General features: G+C 46.1%; 1 protein-coding gene and 1 long non-coding RNA gene across 5 annotated transcripts in view; one reads left to right on the forward strand and one right to left on the reverse strand.

Moving 5' to 3' along the window:
* The window catches only part of Cables1 (Cdk5 and Abl enzyme substrate 1), a 115,265-nt gene extending 106,424 nt beyond the window's left edge, over window positions 1-8,841 (reverse strand). The window contains exon 1 of one of the 3 annotated variants that reach the window (XM_071602862.1): window positions 7,341-8,841. In XM_071602862.1, coding sequence (XP_071458963.1) covers window positions 7,341-8,170 — 830 coding nt within the window. In that variant the 5' untranslated portion in view covers window positions 8,171-8,841. The remainder of the gene's footprint in view (window positions 1-7,340) is intronic. The other 2 variants (XM_071602861.1, XM_027935644.2) reach the window with 2 other exon arrangements.
* LOC139702234 (uncharacterized) overlaps window positions 5,539-21,616 on the forward strand; it is a 38,696-nt gene continuing 22,618 nt past the window's right edge. Inside the window, exon 1 of one of the 2 annotated variants that reach the window (XR_011704824.1) lies at window positions 5,539-5,642. This is a non-coding gene — a long non-coding RNA (uncharacterized lncRNA). Of the gene's footprint in view, window positions 5,643-6,122; window positions 6,662-21,616 lie in introns of those variants that run through there. The other variant, XR_011704823.1, reaches the window with a different exon arrangement.

The following is a 21,616-nucleotide window of genomic DNA, read 5'->3' on the forward strand; positions in this document are numbered from 1 at the left end:
TACTGACACAACTGGGTTTTGTTGGGGTGTCATGGTCGCTCTGCAGAGGGAGGCAGGTGGTCCATTTTGGTGAAGCCAGCCCCCAGCCCCTGAGCCGGGAGGAGGAATTGGTATAGTGCAGGGGCTGGACAAGGTCAGCCAGGACAGCGTGCAGGGCTTGGTGAAGCTTCATCAAAAGGGGGAGCATTCTGTGGGAAGGTGCGAGGGACCCTCCTCAGGGAGAAGCCCACACACCAAGCAGGGATGGTATTCTCTAGAAAGCCAACACAGGACAGCGAGGGTGCAAAGGAGCAGGGGACAGTACATCTGGGAAGAGAAGTGGTGTCACTGGCAAACTAGGCACTGGGCCAAAGGCTGCCTTGAATGAAATACAAGGAATTTAAGACTGACAAGATCAGATGTGGGTCTCAGCAAGTTCTTTCTGGGGAGGGAGGGTTGACAGGGGTCAAGCGGCCAGTAAGCTCTTAGAAGGCGACCTCATCCCCCAGGGTACAAGTCCAGGCCAAGACAGTGAGTGTGGGGCCCAGGGCCCTGCACACCTCCTGGGCACTGGGCTAGGGCAGAGGTGGCACCCTTTTCCTGGGACAAGACGGGGAAAAATAGCTTAGAGTTTTGCACGTCATGTGGTCTCAGTTGCAACTATTCAATTTTGTCATCAGAGCACAAAGACAGCCAAAGAGGACACATACACAAGTAGACACTGCAGTTTCCAAGAGAGTGTTATGTATACACAGCCAGAGGGCCACCGTTTGCCAACCCCTGGCCTGGGGAAAAGGGCGAAACTGAGAAGATACAGAGGCCCAGGAGGGTGACAGGGTTATTATTCCCATTTCGTGGATGAGAACCTGGTCAGGATGAGGGGCAGAGCCCACATCACCCTGGGGGAGGCCAGGCTGGTGCTCCCAAGGGTGACCCCAAGCCCTGACAAGCCAGGGCCAGAAGTAAGAGGCAACAAAGGAGACGGGATCTGGGCAGGGTTTCACTACTGTGGCCACAGTGATCCCTGTCCACCCTGGCCCTGCCTCTGGGTCCTCATGCACAAAGATCCTCCCTGAATGACAGAGAGGTAGAAATGTAAATAAGGAAATCAGAGTACGTGGTGACCTTTGAGGTTATTTAGGTCAACTTCTGCCAGGTTCAGCGGAAGCCAGTTTAACAAGCATTTGTGAGTCTGGCCCGTAGTCCACAGAGCCAAGTGAAGTGGGCAAGACTGCAAATCCTGGAGCCTAGCTGCCAACCCAGTTCCCACATTCAGACTCAGAGACCTTGGGTAAGTTACTTAACCTCTCTGTGCTTTGAAACAGGGGTGCTATATATGAATTCAGTCCCTATAAAGTGCTTAGAATAATGCCTGTCCCATGTTTGTTAAATAAAAATACTGTGGGGCTGGGGATGTGGCTCAAGTGGTAGCGCGCTCGCCTGGCATGCGCGGGGCACTGGGTTCCATCCTCAGCACCACATACACATAAAATAAAGATGTTGTGTCCACTGAAAACTAAAAAAAAATTACATCTTAAAAAAAAAAATAAAAATACTGTGTCCTAGGCCATTTGCAAGGCCTCCCACAGGGGAGGGTCAGAAGAGTCCCACTCTGTGGGGGCTCAAACACCAAGTTCACCTCTAACCACACACTCATCACTGTGCTAAATGCTTGTTTGCTTACGTCACCCAACACAGTCAGGGACCTGGTTTTATGTCTCTATCTCCTACGACTAGCACAGTGATGCCTCATAATTGATACTCATTATGTTCCATGTTTGTTGAATGAATAAGTGATGCAAGGCATTAAGTCTCATTAGTAGAATTTCCTCTACTACATACCTGACAGATAACAAAGCACCTAATGCCACCCCTAGTCCACTGCGTGACCTTAGACTCCTACCTTCTGGGGCTGAAGTCAATGTCTACAAAAGCGCTTTGTGAACTTGAGGCTTTTAGCCACTAAGTTATAGAGATCACTTCCTCCCGGAGGAATGGGGTGTTGACTGGGGAACTGACCACTTTGTCAGGCAAGGTGGCTTCCAGCTTGGATGTCCCTAAGTTCTTGTCCAGCTAGGAGACCTACAGCTGAGGGTTCCCTGCTACTCCAGTTCCCCCTACTCCACTCACTCATTCATTCATTCATTCATTCATTAATGTGCATTCTGAGACCAGTGCTGTGTAACAGACTCACAGCTGCTTGGTGCCTAGAGTTCAATTTCCCACATGTCCCAGGCCCTGCACTGGGCCACAGGAATGCTAGATCAGGACAAGAAGGCAGACTCATCTGTCCCAATCCTTTATTTCCACCAGGGTTCCTAAGAACCCACCTGGCCCAGAAGGTAGGGTTCCCAAGTCTCTGTCCCACATGAGGTCACCACCTCACCCACCAGTTCTTCCCATTCTGCTCAAAGCCTCCTGTCTGCAGCCCCCATCCACAACGTAACAATCTCCAGGCTCGAGGGAAGCTCCCAGGCCAGCTGTGGGACAGTGTACAGAGCCCTGCAGACTGCCCCACCCTTCCAGAGAGCAAAAGGTCACCCTTGAACTCGCTGCCCTCACTGGGCACTTGCCAGCTGCCTCCTGAGCTCACCCACATCACAGGCTCTAGGAGGACAAGGACGGGAGTGGGCGGGGACCGGGATGCCTCTGCCAGCAGCTAGGGCCACTAGTGGACGGCCTAACTCCCAGCCAGGCACAAACCAGGCGTAGACTTTGGAAAGTGTCCTGACCAGAGCCGGGCCTGGCCTGAGACTGCGTGCAGCCTGGGCTTCTGTAACTGTGGCTGGGAAAATGGCTCAAAGACAACTTAAGCAATAAGCTAGGGAGATCAAAGTCACATGGCCAGGTGGTGACAAAGTTAAGGAAGAATGACCATCTCCCTTCCCACTCGCTGATTCTCAACTACTGGTCGGTTTGCATTTTTCTTTTTCAGTCAAGACACTGAGGTTACAGTTTACAGCCAGAGCCCAGTTTCCACCCCAAGAGGGGCGGTGCACAAAGGAGAGGCAGAAGCCCTAAGTGGCCAGGGTAAGCAGTCAGGAATGAGCCAGAACTCAGCGAGGAGGGCTGAGTGACCTTGAGCAAATGACTTAACACATCTGAGCTCCAGTTTCCTCAGCCTTACAATAGGAACAAAGCAGTACAGAGCCTACAGCTATCAAAAAGAAGAATGTGCCACTGAAGGGACCCCGCCTCCCCCCCCCCCCATCCTAAATACATTAACATTTGACTAGCCTCTGGAAGCTTTTAGCACCCCCTGCCCACACTCAGTCTATGTTCCACAACAAATGTCAGTGCCACAGGCATCTGGCTTAAAGGGCCCAAGCCATCACCCAGGCTCTCCGGAGGAGAAGGGCTAATTAACCTGCCTGGGATGGAAAGGCTGCCCTGGCCACAGCACTGGGACCCAGGCCAAGGGGCTCCTCTGCACCTTGTTCCCTCCTCCCATGGAGGGCCCAACTCTCCACTTGGCATGATTCAAACTCAGGTGTTCAGAAAAGGTAAAAGACGCTTGCCATTTCTAAGGACTACCCCAGTCACCAAGCCACTCTTCTGGCAGGCACAGAGCTTCCACCTGGGCTGGAGACAGCTGCTGGGCAGCTGTGTGGCCATCAGAAGCTCCAGGAAATGGAGTAATCAGGATTGCTGCCAGCGGCTGCCTGGGTGAAGTTTTTAAAGTAAAAGAAGCCTTAAGACACCTTCTAAGTTTACACTCCCTTTCACCCATTAACACCTTCCTGGTGGGTGTCTCACTGCTCCAGCAGAGAGGAAACTCAACAGGGGTGCCTCTGCACACCCCAGTGCAGGCTTCCAGGCCACAGGGGACCCTTCACAAGGCTAGTAGGATCCCCAGGCCACAGTCTAACAGAACAGAGCCTAAGACGCAGCAGCAAAACCGGGGAGACCTAAACAAAGAGGCAAAACTTGCCAGGAATCACTAAAGGGGTACAAATTGAAGCCAGATATAAAGACAGGTAGTCAGGGTAGCTAGTTAAATCGGGTCTGATGGAGAAAATTGAGTCTGGATTGGAAACAGCCCCTGGGAGACTGGAAAGATGCTCAAGTCTCCAGAGCCCTTAGGTACTCCCCCTCCCAAAAAGGTTGTAAATGAAGCAACTCCAGAGCAGACAGGGAGCTGCTAACCAATGCCCCTGGGCTGATGCTCCCTTCCTGCCCAGCACTTCACCTAGGCCCTTCCAGCCCACCTGTACCTGCACACCCCCCACCCCCTGCCATGCCATCCACATCCCCCAGTCACTCTGCAGGATGAGAGGAAATAAACAAGGGAGAAGAATGGAGAACAAGGGAAACTTTAGACATATAAAAGCGACGGATTCCACCTTTGGGTCTGTCCCCTTCTTCCACCCTGATTTACTGTCCTTTAATAAAGTTTCTTACTTTCTACTCCAGGTGTGCTTCCCTGGTGTTATACTTCAACATTTGAGGAAGCAGGACTCGTCAAGGTAACCAGTAACCTGCGATATCAAATCACACCAAAGTGACCTGCAAGCTGTATCCCGGACATTTACAGTCAGCAGCTCAAACATGATAGGTGGCCTCACTGTATGTAAGGCAGAGTGTCAAGGATTGAGTGCCCGAGGGAAAAGATGTCAGGCTTGGATGTCAAAAACTCAGGTTCCCTATGTCAAAATGCATTCTATTGTAAAATTAATTAATTAAAAAAAAAAAAAAAACTCAGGTTCCTATCCTGGCCCAAATGGGGTTCACCCATTATCTTAAGTGCCTCTTAGTAGCTGGGCCAGTCCAAGGTAGTTAATAGGCCTCCCTAAGGCCCACGGTCTCCTCACCTGTGAAAGAACTCACAGGTGGCTGTGAGGGTCAAATGTGATAGATGTCAAGGTTCAGCATACAAAAATGGTGTGATCTTTGCATGCACCTCTCTTCACTGAGCACACACTCATGCCTAAACTTAGGCATGGAAATCTTCCTCCCTATTGTATTTCAAAGTTTGGAAGTTCAAGCAATTCACCCCATCAGTTTTAATTCCTTGGGACTGGTTTAAAGATTAAGCAGTGCTTCCCGAAATTTAATTTGTAAATGAATCCCCTGGGGTTCCGGTTAAAATGTAGATTTGGGTTGAAGCAGGTGAGGGTGGGGCCGAGGAGTTTGCATTTTTAAGAGCTCCTGGTGAGGCTGAGATCTGGGAGCTCAACTTTGGAGCAGAAAAGTTCTATGGAATTCAGCTAGAAATGAACCCAAGGCAAATCTAATTTCATTGGCAAACGACATCCAGGTAAAGTAGTACACAGAAAGCACACAGGCTGGCTTCTGAAAGGGAGCTCACTGGGAAGGGAGGGAAGGGAAGGGAAGCCCCGAAAACAGGCCCCACCCGTGCCTTATTCAAATAAGTTTGTACTCTAAACCAGGTGAAAGTACACTTCAGAAATCATAAAAGCAGTATACTTCAGACAATGGTCTGAAAAACAGTACATGTCCTAGGATATGCCACATTTGACCCCATTCCTCAGCCAAGCTGGGCTTTCTTAAAAGGCCTCTTCTCAAATTAATTTTCCCTACATCCTCCCTTGCTGGCACATCAAATTTGATACTGTTTCTGTTGACAGTTGTCATTTTAAAAGTGCCTATCAAGTTACCAGATATGGACTATTCAGATATAGTAAGATGAACATGATTGACAGGTAAGGATGCATCTTAATACTAACTCATCTTAATGTGTTGAAGTGCGAGGGATCAAGAAAAACATCCTAAAGGTTCACAGAGATAGGATTAGAGAGAAAATTGTGGATGTTCTTTGGCTCAGAAATAACAACCCAAGATAATCCATATCCCTGAAATTAGCTGCTTAGAGAAAGAGCTAGAGGTAATCCGATCTCCAGCTGTTTGCAGCACAGGGAATACATCTGTCTACCAGGTGACACAGGCCAGCCCTTGCACACTGGCTTAAAATAACACGTATGTTTATTATAATTCCTGTCATGACCCACTGACTGCTGGGCTTGGGCTCAAACTCCAGAATTATGAGCCGGTGTGCGATGTCAAGCAGTAATACAGGGCTGCCCAGAAACTGCTGAGTGTGCACTACTTGCCCAGAAAGGGATTCCCCCTCCCACGCACTCACCCGCTACTGGGGAGATGCATGCTCTAACAAGAAATGCCAGAAGCGGACTGTCACCTGTGCCCAGTGTCACTAATTCATCCATGCAATCACAAGGTTGCTTCCCAGACTCCACACCCCTGGCCCTTGAGCCTACAGGCACTTGAACTGCAATATACACATCAGCACCGGCCTGATTTCATCCACCGGCAAGAGTCAACTTTGGATGAGCCGGCTTGTTCTTTGACTTGATTACAAGAAGTTTTCCAACAGGCTACCTTCTTACTTGGGCCAGATCAAAACAGGCGCATTACAGGAGACAGACTGTAATAGAGAATGTTCTTCCAGCTCATCTTGATGCCTTCAGAATCCTGGCAAGGGTCTATCCCTGAAGGGTAAACTGAGGCTCCACTCTGCTAAATCAACCGAACCCAGGTGGAGTCTATGTTGTAACTTACTTCACAGTAGATTGACTTAAGATCAGAGCCTCCCAGGGAATAGGCATAAATCTCGCCAGTTGCTCCCCACTCCCGCTGCTCCCCAAACTCCAAGTCCCACACAAATCTAACAGACGGTCCCTAACAAGCTCCTGCCATTTCCTGGGTAAGTAAATATGAAACATTTCGTGGTTTTGCTAGTATGCCTGCAGGTAAAATAAGCTTTTAACTAACTCGAGCAAATTCATCCTGGAATGGGGTACGGGGGCTCAAGGGAATGTAAAGACTTCCCACTTCTTAGGAAAGCAAAGAGAAAACGCCAAGTTTCCCCCTACCACAGCAACACTGAACTCAGAAAGGAACTTTGGAAGGTTCTCGCGTGTCTGCTACTAGTTCAGGCTCCCGCGCGCCGCCCAGCCGCGAGCCCCACCCACCGCACCACGCTGTGACCGCCAGCTGCCAGCCCAGCTGGAGGATCGCACCTCCGGGTCTGAACCGGGTTTCAGGAAGTTCAGGATCTCCTAGTGCTGTGAGGTTCGGGAGCCCCTTTTTAATGGGTTCCTGCAACTCCCAACTCCCAGGCCATGACATTAGCAGGGTGCTCCTGCTCTGCAAGTGCCAGGTTCGCAAACACACGTATGACCACACACCCCCTGGACTCTCTTCCTCTTTCGCGTGCCCCAAATGGTTTGGAATTCGGGCCAGAAGCCCTGGATCCAAATGGGCGCGGGAAAGTGGGAGCTACCAGTGCGTGCAGTACAGTCTAGAGACTACCGGGAGGCTGGGCGTGCCGGGGGGTGGACAGCGACGCAGAGCAGGGCGCGTGTAGCGTCCAGGGTACTCACCGAGACCTCTGCAGCTGCTCAAAGGCGCTGGTGCTGCCGCTCTGACCCGACTGCTCCAGGGAGCAGTAGTTTTGTGAGATCTGCCTGGAGAAGGCGATGGGCAGGATTCCCTGAGTGAACGAGTTGAGACGGCCCCGACTGCCGCTCCCACTCCCGGGGGTCCCGGAGCTCAAGAAGGCGGCTGCCGGCACCTGCACGGTGGTAAAGGCATCGTCCTCCTCCAACTCCTCCTGCTCGGCACTCCCGGGCCCATCCAGCAGCTGCAGTTGAGAACAGGAGGCTAGAGGCGCCGACCGGGACGTTTGCAAAAGCTCCCCCGACGTCCGGCCCGCGCCCAGAGGGCTAGCGAGCGCCCGCGACGCTCCGGGGCCGGGCAGGGTCGCGTGGCCGCCCGGAGCCAGGGGCGGCAGCAGCGAAGGCTGCAGTGGGAAGGGGCTAGACCCAGTAGCCAACGCCGCGGCCGCTGTGCCCGGTGCGGCGAGCGCGCTGCAGCCGGCGGCCAGTAGGCTGAGCCGAGTCCTAGCGCCGTAAGCGCTGCCCGCTCCGGGCTTAGCTGCTCCGCTCTCCTCGCCGCCGCCCCACTCCTCCTCCTGCAGCGGCGGCCGTCCGTCCAGCGAGATGTTGGTGAGGAAGGAGAGGGCAGCCTGGCGGCGCCGTGGGTCCACGCGCGGCTTCCGGGGGGGTTCGGGCGGCCGCTGGGCCGGTGCGGCGGCCGCGGGCTGGGGCTGCGGCAGCGGCGGCTGCAACCCGCTGGTGCCCGCGGCGTCGGTGCCAGCGCTGCCGCCGCTGCTGCAAGCGGCTGAGCCGGCGGTGGCGGTCGCCGCCGCCATTGTGTCCGTCTGCGGCGTTAGTTCCGCGATGCCCAGAGAAGCGAGCGGCGCCGAATGCTAAGCGGCGGGCGCGAGCCGCGGCGACCCGGGCTGGGTAGGGCGCGGGGCGCAGGCGGCGTGCGCGGCGGCCCAACCCCCCCGCAGGCGGGCCATGCTCGCCCCTCGGTGCTCGGGCGGGGGGCGCCGCCGACCCACACGCGCGCTTCCCTCACTCGCTGCTGGTGCGGCGGCGGCGGCGGCTGCTGCTGCTGCTGGCTCGTTGGCTGTCCGCCCGTCCGCGGGTCGCCTGGCTGGTCCGGCTCCCGGCCCCTGTGTTCGTATTTATAGGTGCGCGCGCCCCGCGCTCACGCTCCGAAGCAATAACACAGTATCACGTGTGGGGAATGAAACCTGGGAAGAAAACAAAGCCGCAGGCGGCGGCCGCTGAGGCAAGCGGCGGGAGGCTAAGGGGCCAGAGGAGGAGGAAGAAGAGGAGGAAGGGAGAGCTGGCGCGTGGCGGGGCTGTGCAGGTCGTCCCAGCTACCTGCTGGGAGAGTTGGTGGCTCCCGGGGCGCGCAGAAGCCAGGTGCGGGAGGCGAGCACGTTACCCCAGCACGCTAGCTCTGAGAATTGGGGGTGCAAACAGAACCTGTGAGTCACAGCGTGGGGATGTGCTCCTGGGAGACTTATGGTTCTGCAGGAGAGTTATTTGGAGCGACACAGAGATTTGGACAAGTTAACTGGACCCTGCCTTACTGTTGGACCCGACCAATAAGTCTTATTAATAGTTACACCCGTAGGTCCGCAGCCCCACCGGAAAGCGTAGCTAACCACTGAGGTGTCTCTTATTCATCCGCAGGCCAGGGGAGGGACCCCAAGATGAAGATATGCGCTGAGGAGCACGCACATTTTCCGTGTGATCTAACTGATCTACACCCCCGCCCCCCTATTTCATACTGCTGGAACTTTTCATCTCCCTGAGTAAAGACCAACATAAATTTTCACTTTGGCCCTAAAATGTGATTGGTTTTCTATAGAGACTGAGACGGGCTAAAACAGTCTCCTTTCTCCTTGTCGCCTTGCAAATTTTTGAGGATTATGATCTTTTCCACTCCCATAAGCCAGGACCAATATGGATAGCTACTCTGGCACGTATTTCATAAACATCCGTTTGACGCCTATCTTGTCTTCTTGAGATGTGGGTTATTTGTCAAGGACGCTATGACCCTTCCAGAGGGGCGGCTCCTAATCTAGGTGTGGAAGCCCCAACCCCAACTCCAACCAGTGAGGATGGGGGTGGAGCCATCGCCTGAAGCAATCAAAAATCGTGGGGGGATTTCTGTAGGCAGTTTGAGTGACCTCCCAAATGCAATAAAGAACTACTGTCACACTGAATTAAACTCTGTGACACCTAAAAAACTTGCTTCACTTCTCTGAGGGAGAAGCAATGTGCTTAAGATCAACAGATTAATTTAATTAAAGGTTTAAATTTAGCCCTGGAGCTAATAGGTAACTCTACATTGAAATTCCACTCCATTTCAAGTTCAGGAAAGTAAATTAAGTAATGGAGAGCAAACACACTGTCCAGAGATGTGCAGCCAGCCTTGAGTAGGAGATAGGGTGTGTTTCAAGTTACATTTGCTCTGGGACACACAGGTCACATGGTTTTTTACATGAACATGAACAATTGTTCATATTTTCTGCCTTTTTAGGCCTTTTGAAAAAGTGGAGCTTGGTGTCTATTTACTGCATTCTTACAGCAGCTAAATCAAAACTTGGTGATCACTTGGGGAAATTTCATCAGGATTTTAATTACTTTATTTACCTTGAAACATCCAAGTCTCTTTATTACAGTTGACTTAATTTACATAACTACTGGCCTGATTGTGCTAGCAGGCAGTATTTAATGAAGGACTTCAACTCTGCTCCTATAAAAGAAAGAACTTTCTATATTACAAAGGTGGTAAATGTTAAGCAAAGAGGAACAAAAATCAACAATCTCATCCATTAAAATACCTTAATATTTTGATTTGTCTTGTGTATATTTTTAAACAAAATCAAAATCAGGCTGTTTTTGTCATATGGGCTTTGCCTCCTTGTCCTGATCATCTTTATATTTAGAATATTCTCCTAGAGCATTGCTTTAATGGCTACACAGTGTTCAATCTGATGGAGAAACTATAAGTTATAAACCTGTGCATTTAATAAATTGGTATTTCTGCTTTTACTATTATGAAGAGAGCACTGATGAGCAATGATAAAGTCTTACTACCATGCAATATTATTTTCTTAAGTTAAATAGTTGCTGGGGCCAATCACTTATCATTTCAATCCAGAAAGGTTGTTCCAAACTGCTTCCTCGAATTCTTGCTGACTGTTGAAATTTTTCATTAATCTCCATTACTTTACCCACTTGATGTAACTCTTTTTTAAGTGTCAAGTATGCAAACTAATTTCAAATATTTATCAAAGCATTAAATAAGAATCAATGTCTGTTCTACCTCAGGCTTCTATGATCCCTTATGAAACATGAAAGTTGTGATTTATTGTCCTATGACCACCCTGTGATGGTGGTGAGAGCATTATCATTAATATTTTTAAAGAGAAGGCTCAAAAAAAAAAAAAATGAATAATTTGCCCCTGGTTATGTAGACCAGGGTGGCTGGGCCAGCATGCAAACCCGACCCATTCCAAGACCCTTTTACATTCTTGCGCCCTCTGCTGGTAAGGATGCTCTGCAGGAAGGGGCAGTCTCTAGACGTCATTGTATAGTCAGCCTTGGGAGTCAACAATAATGGAAATAATACAAGCTTTGAGGTTAGAGGGTCTGGGTTTTGAGAGTCACTTAATCTCATTGAGTTTCCTGAGTTACTGTGAGAAAAAAAAATGAGACTACATGAGGAATGTTTTGTAAACCTTACTTTAAAAATGTCACTTGTTATTTCTACTATCCTAATCTACTTAGTCCCTGAATTATCCCAAATTCATTTATTTTTCAACTATTAATTAGTCAATTAAGTATTATTGAGCTATTCCTATGATTACAGTACCATCTGTGACAAAGGAATAAAAGAAGGGTGGCCTTAAGCCCTGGTACCTTTGATAGCTGAAATAGTGGAAAACAAAAGCTCAGGACACATTTAAAGGAAAGTACAAGTCAGCTCTGATTAAAGTGTCAGGTGAGCAGTATGTTACCAGAATATGGAAAAGGAGCTTTTAATTTGAGCTGATACCTGTAGGGGAGGCTGTTAAACAAAAGCCAGGATTTGAGCTGACCTGGGAGATAAAAGAGGCAAGAAGAGGCAGTTAGCTATAGTTTAGATTGTTCCACAAAGGCCCATGGAGTGTCTAAATATTGCTCTTCAGGGAGGCACTATTGGGAGGTAGTAGACCTTTTATGAGGTGCGGCCTAGTGGGAGGAAATTAGGTCATTGGGGACATGTCCCTGAAGAAGAATATGGGTCCCTCCCTGGTCCCTTCCTTTTTCTTTTTCTTTCTTTCTTTCTTTTTTTTTTTTTTTTTTTTTTTTTTTTTTTATTGGGCATGAACCCAAGGGCATGATGCATGCTAGGCAAGTGCTGAATCTCTAAGCTATACCCCTAACCCTGTCCTTTCTCTTATTGGCTTTCCAGCCATGAGGTGAGCAGTTTTGTCCTACCTCATGCTACCACCATGATATGCTTCCTTACCACAGGCCCAAAGGCAATGGAGCCAACCAATCATGGATGGAAATCTATAAAACTATGAGCCAATATAAACCTATTCTCTTTATAAATTGATGTCTTAGGTATTTATTATAGTGACAGAAAGCTAACACAAACTTTGCATACAAATTCCCTGAGTATTATAGGTATGGAGAACTAGAACTTGAAATATAATTCTTCACTGCCAAGTCCCCTTCACTTTCATATTGCTCCTTTCAAGTTTTCAGTCCCAATCTGAAAACGTACTTTGCATGCATGAACTCAAAAAATGCAAGAACTGTTTAGATTGGCATATGCAGGGCAAGGGGTCCATTGGGGGAGAAAAAGGAAGAAAAAACTGCAAGTAATCAGTAACCCTTAAATAATTCAGTAACCAAAATGTCTGAAAATTTCCTTATAGATGGTAGTGGACAACCCTCATATGTTTTTGATATGGTGAAAAATAAGGTTTTAGATTCAGGCAAACCCTGGTTCCAGGGCCAACATAGACCCTTACCAGCATGTGACCTTGCTCCAACCTGGGCAAATTATAAGTTTTATGTGGTGGTAGCTTCATCTGTAAATGTAGGTTTAGCAATATTTTACCTTGAAGAATTATGAAGATTACTGATAATATAAATTATGTAATTAGCACCAGAGTATCTGACATTAACTGGGTAGCTATTAGAAAAATGTAAAATACAGAAGGTGCACCTTAAGAACAGCCAGGATGTTTTAGGTTCTAGGTTTCTGTAGTTTTCACTGGTGCCAGCAGACAGACAAGACCATGAGAAACTCTAGCTGTCAGCTCCAGTTCAGATCGGATTATTTTACTGTGTGTTCCACCAAAGTGCAGACTGCTACCCACTACTAAACCATACACCAGACTCTTAAATCTAAAATATAGGCCTGGTGCCCCAAGAAACCTGCTGCTTTCCTCAGTCCAGTAAAAGAGGATGAGACTAGAAACGGGGATTGTCCAAGAGATGGTCCTCAATGTCCCTGCTCTTCTAGAAGTTTATCTACCCTTTGGGGAATTACGATCACTTCTGTTGCCCTGGGAGAATGGGGAGGTGGAAGAGGATGGGGGAAGGGCCATTATGTCCCCTTTTACAATTTGGCATAGATAACCTTTTCATCTATTTTTTTCTTGCATAATTTCCCCAGGACATTAGGGATTAGATATAACATTTAAATAAGATTTCACTAAAAGCTGAGGGATATTAGGTGAAGAAATAAACTCAACAAGGAATAAATATACAGCCCCAAAAAGCATCTTACAAAATATGACTTTCTCCTACCCCTAATCCCTATATTTCCTAAATGCCAACTTCATGCCAGTTTCCAGTTTGGTTTCTGAGTACCAGGAGAAAAGGATGTGGTCCTATCCTGGATCCCTCAAGCTAAGTAGCACAGAAAGTTAGACTAATATGTATTCACTAATACATTAAGAATTTTTAAAAGAAGAAGAAAAGAAGAGCTCTATCCACTGGGATCAACCAGCCCCATCACACTTCCTATGTAAGAGGCTATTTCAACCTTTGTACCCCAGAGCCACCCATTTAGGACACCGTCTCCCTATAAGAAAAGGCCAAGAGGACTTTGCTACTTCCTGCCAGGGTTCTGTCTTCCACCTGTCTTCCTGGCTGAGGACCTGCCCTTCCCTTGGTGATTAGCAATTAGCACCACAACCCCTGACACTGTCCAAGCATAGACCCAAACAGGACCATTTTTGTGTCTGGACTTCTGACACTGTGGAGGAAGGAGGAAGAGCAGTTATTTCTTTTTTCTTTTTTTTTTAAAGAGAAAAAGAGAGAGAGAGAGAATTTTAATATCTATTTTTTAGTTTTCGGCGGACACAACATCTTTGTATGTGGTGCTGAGGATTGAACCCGGGCTGCACGCATGCCAGGCGAGCGCGCTATCGCTTGAGCCACATCCCCAGCCCCAAGAGCAGTTATTTCACTGCAGTTCCTGCAAAGGGCCTTCCAGATTCTATGACTTGTGTGAGAAGCTGAAGAACATAGATGATGCAGTGCCCAATGACTGTATGAACTGTCCAATAAACGTGTTATTGATTTATCGAGGGCAATGACTGAGGCCAAGAATGGGTTTTGGTACCTCGTCGATATGGGAAGAAGTATGAGTGTTCCAGGTAACCTTCCTCCACAGTCTTGTTGGAGGAGATGTCCAAAGACAACAGTGCAGATATATTTAGTCTTCAATTTTCCTCTGATTCATCAAAATTCTCCCTTGGATGCAACTCAGCCAGTTGTGGAGAAGAGGGTATTAATAAGCATTCAGAAGGAAATGGTCCATTTGACAAGTGTCTGTGAGGGGCTCTTATGAAGTATGAGGTTGCAGGCTTGAGCTGCAGATAGATCTGACTCGTCACCAAATCTGGAACCTCTGGGCCTTCGTGTCTATACCTCCAAGCTGGAGCAAATCCTACATCTCTTGCAGGATTATCATACAGATTAGAAACAGAGTATGTAGGGAGTGAGGGTATAGCTTAGTTGGTAGAGTGCTTGCCTCAAATGCACAAGATCCTGGGTTCAGATTCCCAGCACCACAAAAAGAAAAAGAAACCAGATATGCATAAAACACAAGGTGTGTAGCTTACAGTGTGTGTTTGTGGGTGGTGGCTATTCTCATTATTTAGAGGCTGGCTATAAAAAAGAAACCTGGAGAAACATTCCACTGAACAAATGAGGAGTAGATATCTTGTTTCATGGCCTAATTGGGGAAAAGACTCCATTTTTTCTCTTCATACTAAAACTTCTGAAAACCAATACATGGGGGGCGGATTTTCCTATTCCAACTAATTTTCCAACCCTTGGGATACCAACTGGGTGGGTATCCTGTAGTTCATTTCAGTTCAATTCTGATGTTATCTGGAAAGACCCAAAGGGCTGCCCTTCACTTTAGGCATTAATTACAAGTATCAAATACTCAGATTCCCCCCACTTTTGACCCTTAACTAGAAGCCGGGTCTGACAAACTTCTCGTTGGGTGCCAGAATTTGCTATGATGGCTCACAGAATTCTGGGAAACACTGACTTTTGTTTATTTAAAAGGATGTGATAAAGGATACTGATGAACAACCAGATGAAGAGGTGCATAGGGTAAGGTCTCAAGGAGTCCCAAGCTCAGGAATTATCGTCTTCATGGACGGAGGATACAACACCCTCCCACCATATTGGTGTATCACCAACCTGGAAGCTCTCTGAATTCTTTAAGGAAATTTTATGGAGGCTTTGCTACATGGGCAACTCAATCTCTGGCCCTTCTCCCCAGAGGATGGGAGTGGGGCTGAAAGGTCTAAGCTTCTCATCATGGCTTAAGTCTTTCTGGTGACCAGCTCCCACCCTGAAGGTATCTGGGAGCCCATCAAGAGTCACTTCATTAGAACAAAGGATCTCTTATCACCCAGGAATTTAGGAGCTCTGTGTCAGGAACCAGGGTCAAAGACCAAATATTAGAACAAAACATACTCCTAGCACCCTTATCAGTCAGGAAATTACAAGGTGTTTAGGTTGTCTGTGCCGGAACCAGGGACAGAAACCAAATATATATATTCCTCATTATGTCACACTGTCTAAGGCATTAACATAGGAGAAACCTGACATCAAAACTGTTAGGGAAACACGCTTCAGACGCTTCCATGAAAACTTCATTCATAATCTAGCTGCAGAATTTAAATGATATTGGCATTCAGAAAACCAATGAATGTTCTTTGTTGTGTTACCTTTATACTTGAATCATACCAGACTCCTGGCTTTATTTTCTTTGAAATAATACTGGGATGCATGCACAGCTTATGGACAATAAAGAAACCAGTTCTTGTGTATATACAGCTCATAAACGTGTGACTTCCAGATGGCCTGTGTGCCTGGGTCTCTGGCAGGTCTGCATGTACCAACAGGGAAGCAGGAGGCACTCTTCCCTCCCAGGGCTCTGTCTCCCAGTGTAACAGCTTTGTTCTGTAGTGTTTGCATTCTCTTAGATCATTCTCACATCAGAGTGGAATGAATATGGCCAGGTACTGGGGGAAACATCACCAGCTGCTCAGCTGGACTGGCTGGTGGTCCATAGTGGCCTTTGCTGTTGGATGGGCATCCAAGAAGAGGCAGCTCACAGAAGGAGAGATGCAAATAGCTAGAAACCAACTGGAGGAAGAAGGGAGAGCGAAGGACACTCATTCTGTTGGTGGGGTGTAAATTAGAATAACCTCTCTGAGAAATCATTTGGCAATATGTATCCAGAGCCTTAAGTTGTTCACAGCTGAGAGCATGAGCTTTACAGTAAGAAAGACTCACGTTAAATTTCAGCCCTTGCTATGGTTTCAATCTGGTTTCTCACCTCGAAGCTTATGCTGGAGTTCAATCCCCATTGTGAGATAGTAAGAGAGTGGAAACTTGTTCTGATGATAGTGTGTAAGGTGTGGCCTTTAGGCAGTGATCGGGATTAAGTAAGGTCATCAGGGAGGGACCCCTGTGATCAAATACTGGTGGCTTTGTAAGAAGAGAAATACCAGAGGGGACATCTCTTGCCATGAGATGCCCTGCTCTGCCTTGAGACTACTGGCAAGTAGGCCATCACAGATGGCTTCCCTTTGACCTTGGAACAGAACCAGGAGCCAAAATAAACTTCTTTATAACTTATCCAGGCTGAGGTTTGTTATTAGCAACAGAAAATGGACTATGATAGCCCACTACCATGTGTTGAGCACATTCCTCTGTTTATTTGTGTTTCAGTTTTGTCATTTGTGAAATGCAAATGATGTTCTTTTTTTTGATGCTGTCTCTTTATAGCACTGTTATGAGGATTTAGTGCTTCAAAAAGAAAAATGATTGGAACATGGTAGGCACTCAAGAATCATGGTTAGTGAAATAACTTCTAAGAAGCTATTGAAAAATGGGGTCAGAGATTGATGCACAAAAATAATTCATCCCAATATTATTTAAAATAAAGAAAGCTTGGGAGGTAAAGACCCTAGATGTGGAACAATTATTTAAAAAGTAAATTATGATTTACTCATATAATGGGATATCATGCTTCCATTTTTTAAAAATTATCTTTACCAAGTTTTCTTCATGATATGAAAAACGTTTTTTTCTTTTAAATGCTAACCAAACTAAACAGAATAAGCTGATTATAATATCTCAACTTTGCAAGAAAAAAATGGAATTATTTTAAACACCAATGTATGTAAAGGAGACATTTAATATAGTTAACTGACTTGGGCTCGGGATGTGGCTCAAGTGGTAGCACGCTCGCCTGGCATGCATGGGGCACTGGGTTCGATCCTCAGAACCACATAAAAGAAAATAAAGATAAAATAAAGATGTGCCCACCTAAAACTAAGAAATAAATATTTTTTTAAAAAATGACTGGCCAGTAGGAATATGTTGATTTTTATTTGCTTCCTTTTATTTATCTAAATAGAAATAAATGGGGGCTGGGGTTGTAGCTCAGTGGTGAAGTGCTTGCCTCTCATGTGTAAGGCACTGGGTTCAATCCTCAGCACCACATAAAAATAAATAAAGATACTGTGTGTTCATCTACAACTAAATACATATTTAAAACATTAAAAAATAGAAATAAGTGTATGATCATATGATTTTTTAAACAAGAAGTGTTGTGTTTTTGAGAACCACATTGGAAGAGCTTTAATTGTTCATTTTGTATAAGGCACTGAAGACAAAGTGAAAGGGTGAGGCAGGGTTTTGTTCGCTTCTCCTTTGAACACCTAGTCTGTGCCATACTCTCTGCTGGGCACATAGGGTAAAGCAAGGGCCCAGGCTTTACCTTGGGCCTTGTGGAAATTGGGAAAGGGAGCCAAGGGCAGGTTACCTCTGACATGCAAGTCCTAACAGAGTCCTTCCTAGACATAGAGTTTCTCCACTTTCTCTCCACAGCCTGCTGTTTATCCTCAGGTGAAGAAGCTGAGGCTGCACAAAGCTAAGCACGGGGACAAATCTCAGGTCATACAACTAACAGTTCACCTGACAGTCACCATCTGCAATGTCTTAGAATGGAGATTCAGGTCAGAGACTATGAACGGTGACACCTCTGGGTCAGAGAGGCCCCTCAGGGAGCTATGTTAGAACTTGCTCAGAACTTGCAAAGGAACAGGGACATTTGCGTTAGGATTCTATTACAAGAGTTCAGGCCTGAGGCAATAAACCTTGGACTTGGCAGTGAGAATGGAAAGGAAGGGTCAAGGGTCAGAGGCATTATGAGGGAAAACTGGCTTCCAGATTTGTAACCTGGGAGAGCGCTGTCATTCCTGAAAGAACCAAAAGGACCAGGGGAGGGGAGAACAGATTTGAGGGTGAAACTTGGGCTAAATTTTGGCATGAGTTTCTGAGCTATACCTTCACACGGAGACCCAACGAAGAGGCTGGGAAAGGTAAATCACAATTTGACCTGTCTGTATCCAGCTGAAAGAGGAGCAGGCTCTGAATCTGTATTGGCACTACCCTCCAGTTTGGTTTTACGTGACCTCAAACCATAGGTGGCTGAGGACACCAGCCTGTGAGGACCCTACCCTGGCCACAATCTCATACAGTAGCCCCCCTTCATCTGAGGTTTTGCTTTCTGCTGTTTCTATTACTGGTGGTCAATAGCAGTCCAAAGATATTATTTGCCTTGACTCTTTTAAAAAAGAGACACCACATTCACGTTTGTTACGATATATTGTTAAAATTGTTTTATTTTATTGTTATTGTTGATCTCTTCCTATGTCTAATTTACAAATTAAATGTTAATCACAGGTATGTCTGTAGAGGAAAGACCAGTATATCTGGGGTCTGGTACTATGTGATTTTAGGCATCTGAAATACTGGGGGTTTGGAGCATATTTCCCATGCTAAGGGGGGATTACTGTTCTGCATTTGTTTTTTGAGACACAAGTCAGCTGAACCAGCACCCTGGCTCCCTTTGGAGATATACCTAGGAGAAGTCTTTGAAAACAACCCATTCTAGGATGAGTCCCATCTGGGGCATTTCCAGTATCTCTTTGGCAGAAACTTAAGTGAAAGCTTAGGAGAATTTATTCTAAGGAGATAGAAGGGTCTCAAGGAACACAGAGTTAGTAATACAGCTGAGCCCCCAGCACATCTGAGCACCACAGACATGAACACTTAGGGCCTCTCCCCCGACACCCCAACTTTCTCCATTTGCTTAATTCAGGCTCCATTCTCTCTCTCCACAGATAGAATAGATTCTTCTGCTTCTCTGGTCATGGGACAAGAAGTATGGCCCCTAACAGATGCCCACCTTTATAACAGACTGACTCCTCTAAGTTTCCATTTAAAATATATAAGTGTGTGTGATTGGCAAAACTTGTGTGAGCAGGCTTGGACCAGTTATCCTGGCTGGATCTCAGCTCACAGGGGATCAGATAGATGGTGCATGATGGGGAGCAATTCCCAGAAAAAGGGAGATATGGGTAGAGGGATCAGTAGGGGTCCACCACCAAGACTGTGGGTCACTCTTGACTTCTCTAGACCTGATTCTTTCATATGCAAAATAGAGATACACTACCTGCCTTGCAGGTAGTTATTGTGATGATTAAAGACAAAAAAAATTGTCAGTAATATTCAGAATTCCCACCCAAGTGCTCCAAGGAAAGAGCAAAATATACTAACAATCTTATGGATCTGTCTGTGAAGCTCAATGCATTCACAGGACATTTCTTTCAGGGTTTTTTGTTTTTGTTTTTGTTTTGGACTCCCCCCACCAAAAAATGAATGAACCAGGGGTTGGGGATTTAGCTCAGTGACAGAGTGCTTGCCTAGCATGCACAAGGCCCTGAGTTCGGTCCTCAGCCCTGGAAAAATAATAACAAACAAACAAACAAAAAAGGAATGAACCATGGAAATTGGGCATAGAATAAAACTGATATCTTCAATCAGTAAAGAAGAGATTCTTTTTTCAGTGGTGTTGGGACAACTGGGTTGCCAGCTGGAGGGAAAAACAAGATCCCTTATACTTTACACCAAATGAAATTCCTGATGGAAAAAAAAATAAAGATTTAATTGCAAAAATGAAACTGTTAAAGTACTTTGGGAAAGTGCTACAGGAAAGCCTGAGCAAAAGAACTCTAAAAAGGCATTTCTAGTTTGTTTTGTTCAACCTGCAATCACAACACCTGAAACAGTGCCTGGCAGAGTCAGAATCAGTAAGCTTTTGATGGAATTAATTAATGAGAGAATATTTTTCAATCACCTCATATAAGGGAGCAGCCTTTCTACAAGACATAAAATTCAGAGCAAAAGTAAATTTAGCTATTAAAAAAATGACAAATGACTATGGAGGAGGGGAATCAAATGACAAACACATGGGAGGGAAATATTTGCAATTCATATCACAAATGATACCTTAGTCCCCCCACACACATCCCAGTGCTGAGGATTGAACCCAGGGGCCTCTTTTATTCTAGGCAAATGCTCTACCAATGGACTATACCTCTGTCTCCCCCTTACTATTTAAAGAAATATGAAACATTGATAAAGACCAAGAACACAATAGAAAAATGGGCAAATGATATGAATAAGCAGTTCCCATAAAAGGAATACAAAGGGCTCTTCAACCTAAAAAGAGAAACTCAACCTCTTTCATAATACAAGACAAGCAAATAAAAAGTCTTACGAGAAACGACTTTTTACCTATCAGATTGGCAAAGGTAAGAAAGTTTGAAAACACACTACTGTCTATTGTGTGTTGGCGCAGGGGTAGGTGAGCAAACACTGGTGCAGTTGGATTGGGCAATGTGGTTCATCTGCGACCCACTTCTAGGCATTTATCATACACTTATCCCAGGCACATACAAATGAAGAAAATGTGAGGATGGTGCTTGCCGAAGTGTTGTTTGTAATAGGAGAATATTGGAAATGACTGGTATTTAACCAGTAGCTAACACTTCTGGCACATTCATACAAATGAATTATTGTGTAGATGTTAAATGAATAAGATAATTCATATGAGTGTGTCATGGAAAGGTCTCCAAAAGGTGGTATTATCTGGGAAAAAGCAAGCTGCAGAATACTGTGTATGATATGCTAGTATTTGCACTTAAAAACCTGCATGCATGGGCTGGGGTTGTGGCTCAGTGGTAGAGCACTTGCCTAGCATGTGTGAGGCACTGGGCTCGATTCTCAGCACCACATATAAAAAAATAGACAAATAAAGGTCCATCAATAACAAATAAAAAATATTTTTAAAAAAACCCTGTATGCAGCCAGGAGCAGTATGCACGCCTATAATCTTCAGAAGCCGAGGCAGGAGGATTACAAATTCAAACCCAGCCTCAGCAACTTAATGAGACACCTGCCCCGGCCCCCCCCTCCCCTCTCAAAATAAAAAGGGCTGGGGATGTGGCTCAGTGGTTGAGTACCCCTGGATTCAATCCCTGGTACAAAAATAAAAAACAAAACAAAACAAACCTGCATGCATAGGTATTTCCTTAGAATATAGGTAGAACTTCCTTTGGAGGATTCCCAAGAAACTGGGAACAGTAATTGCTTCCTGGGAACGAAGCCTGTTGGAAAACAGAGGTGTAAATTTCCATTCTAAACTCTTTTATACATATGTTTAGAATTTTGTAACATGAGTGCATATGACATCTTCAAATAAGGAAAATGTGTGTTCACTCAGCCTTCTGCTCCATGACATATCCACAGCTGATTTGCTGTAAAAGTTAATAATAGTGTTCTAAACTATTTACCATTTACATGAATTAACTTTCCTTTCTGATCTTTGACTAAAAATAACATTC

Source organism: Marmota flaviventris, chromosome 16 (genome assembly GCF_047511675.1).
Source record: "Marmota flaviventris isolate mMarFla1 chromosome 16, mMarFla1.hap1, whole genome shotgun sequence".
In the NCBI taxonomy this organism is placed as follows: domain Eukaryota; kingdom Metazoa; phylum Chordata; class Mammalia; order Rodentia; family Sciuridae; genus Marmota; species Marmota flaviventris.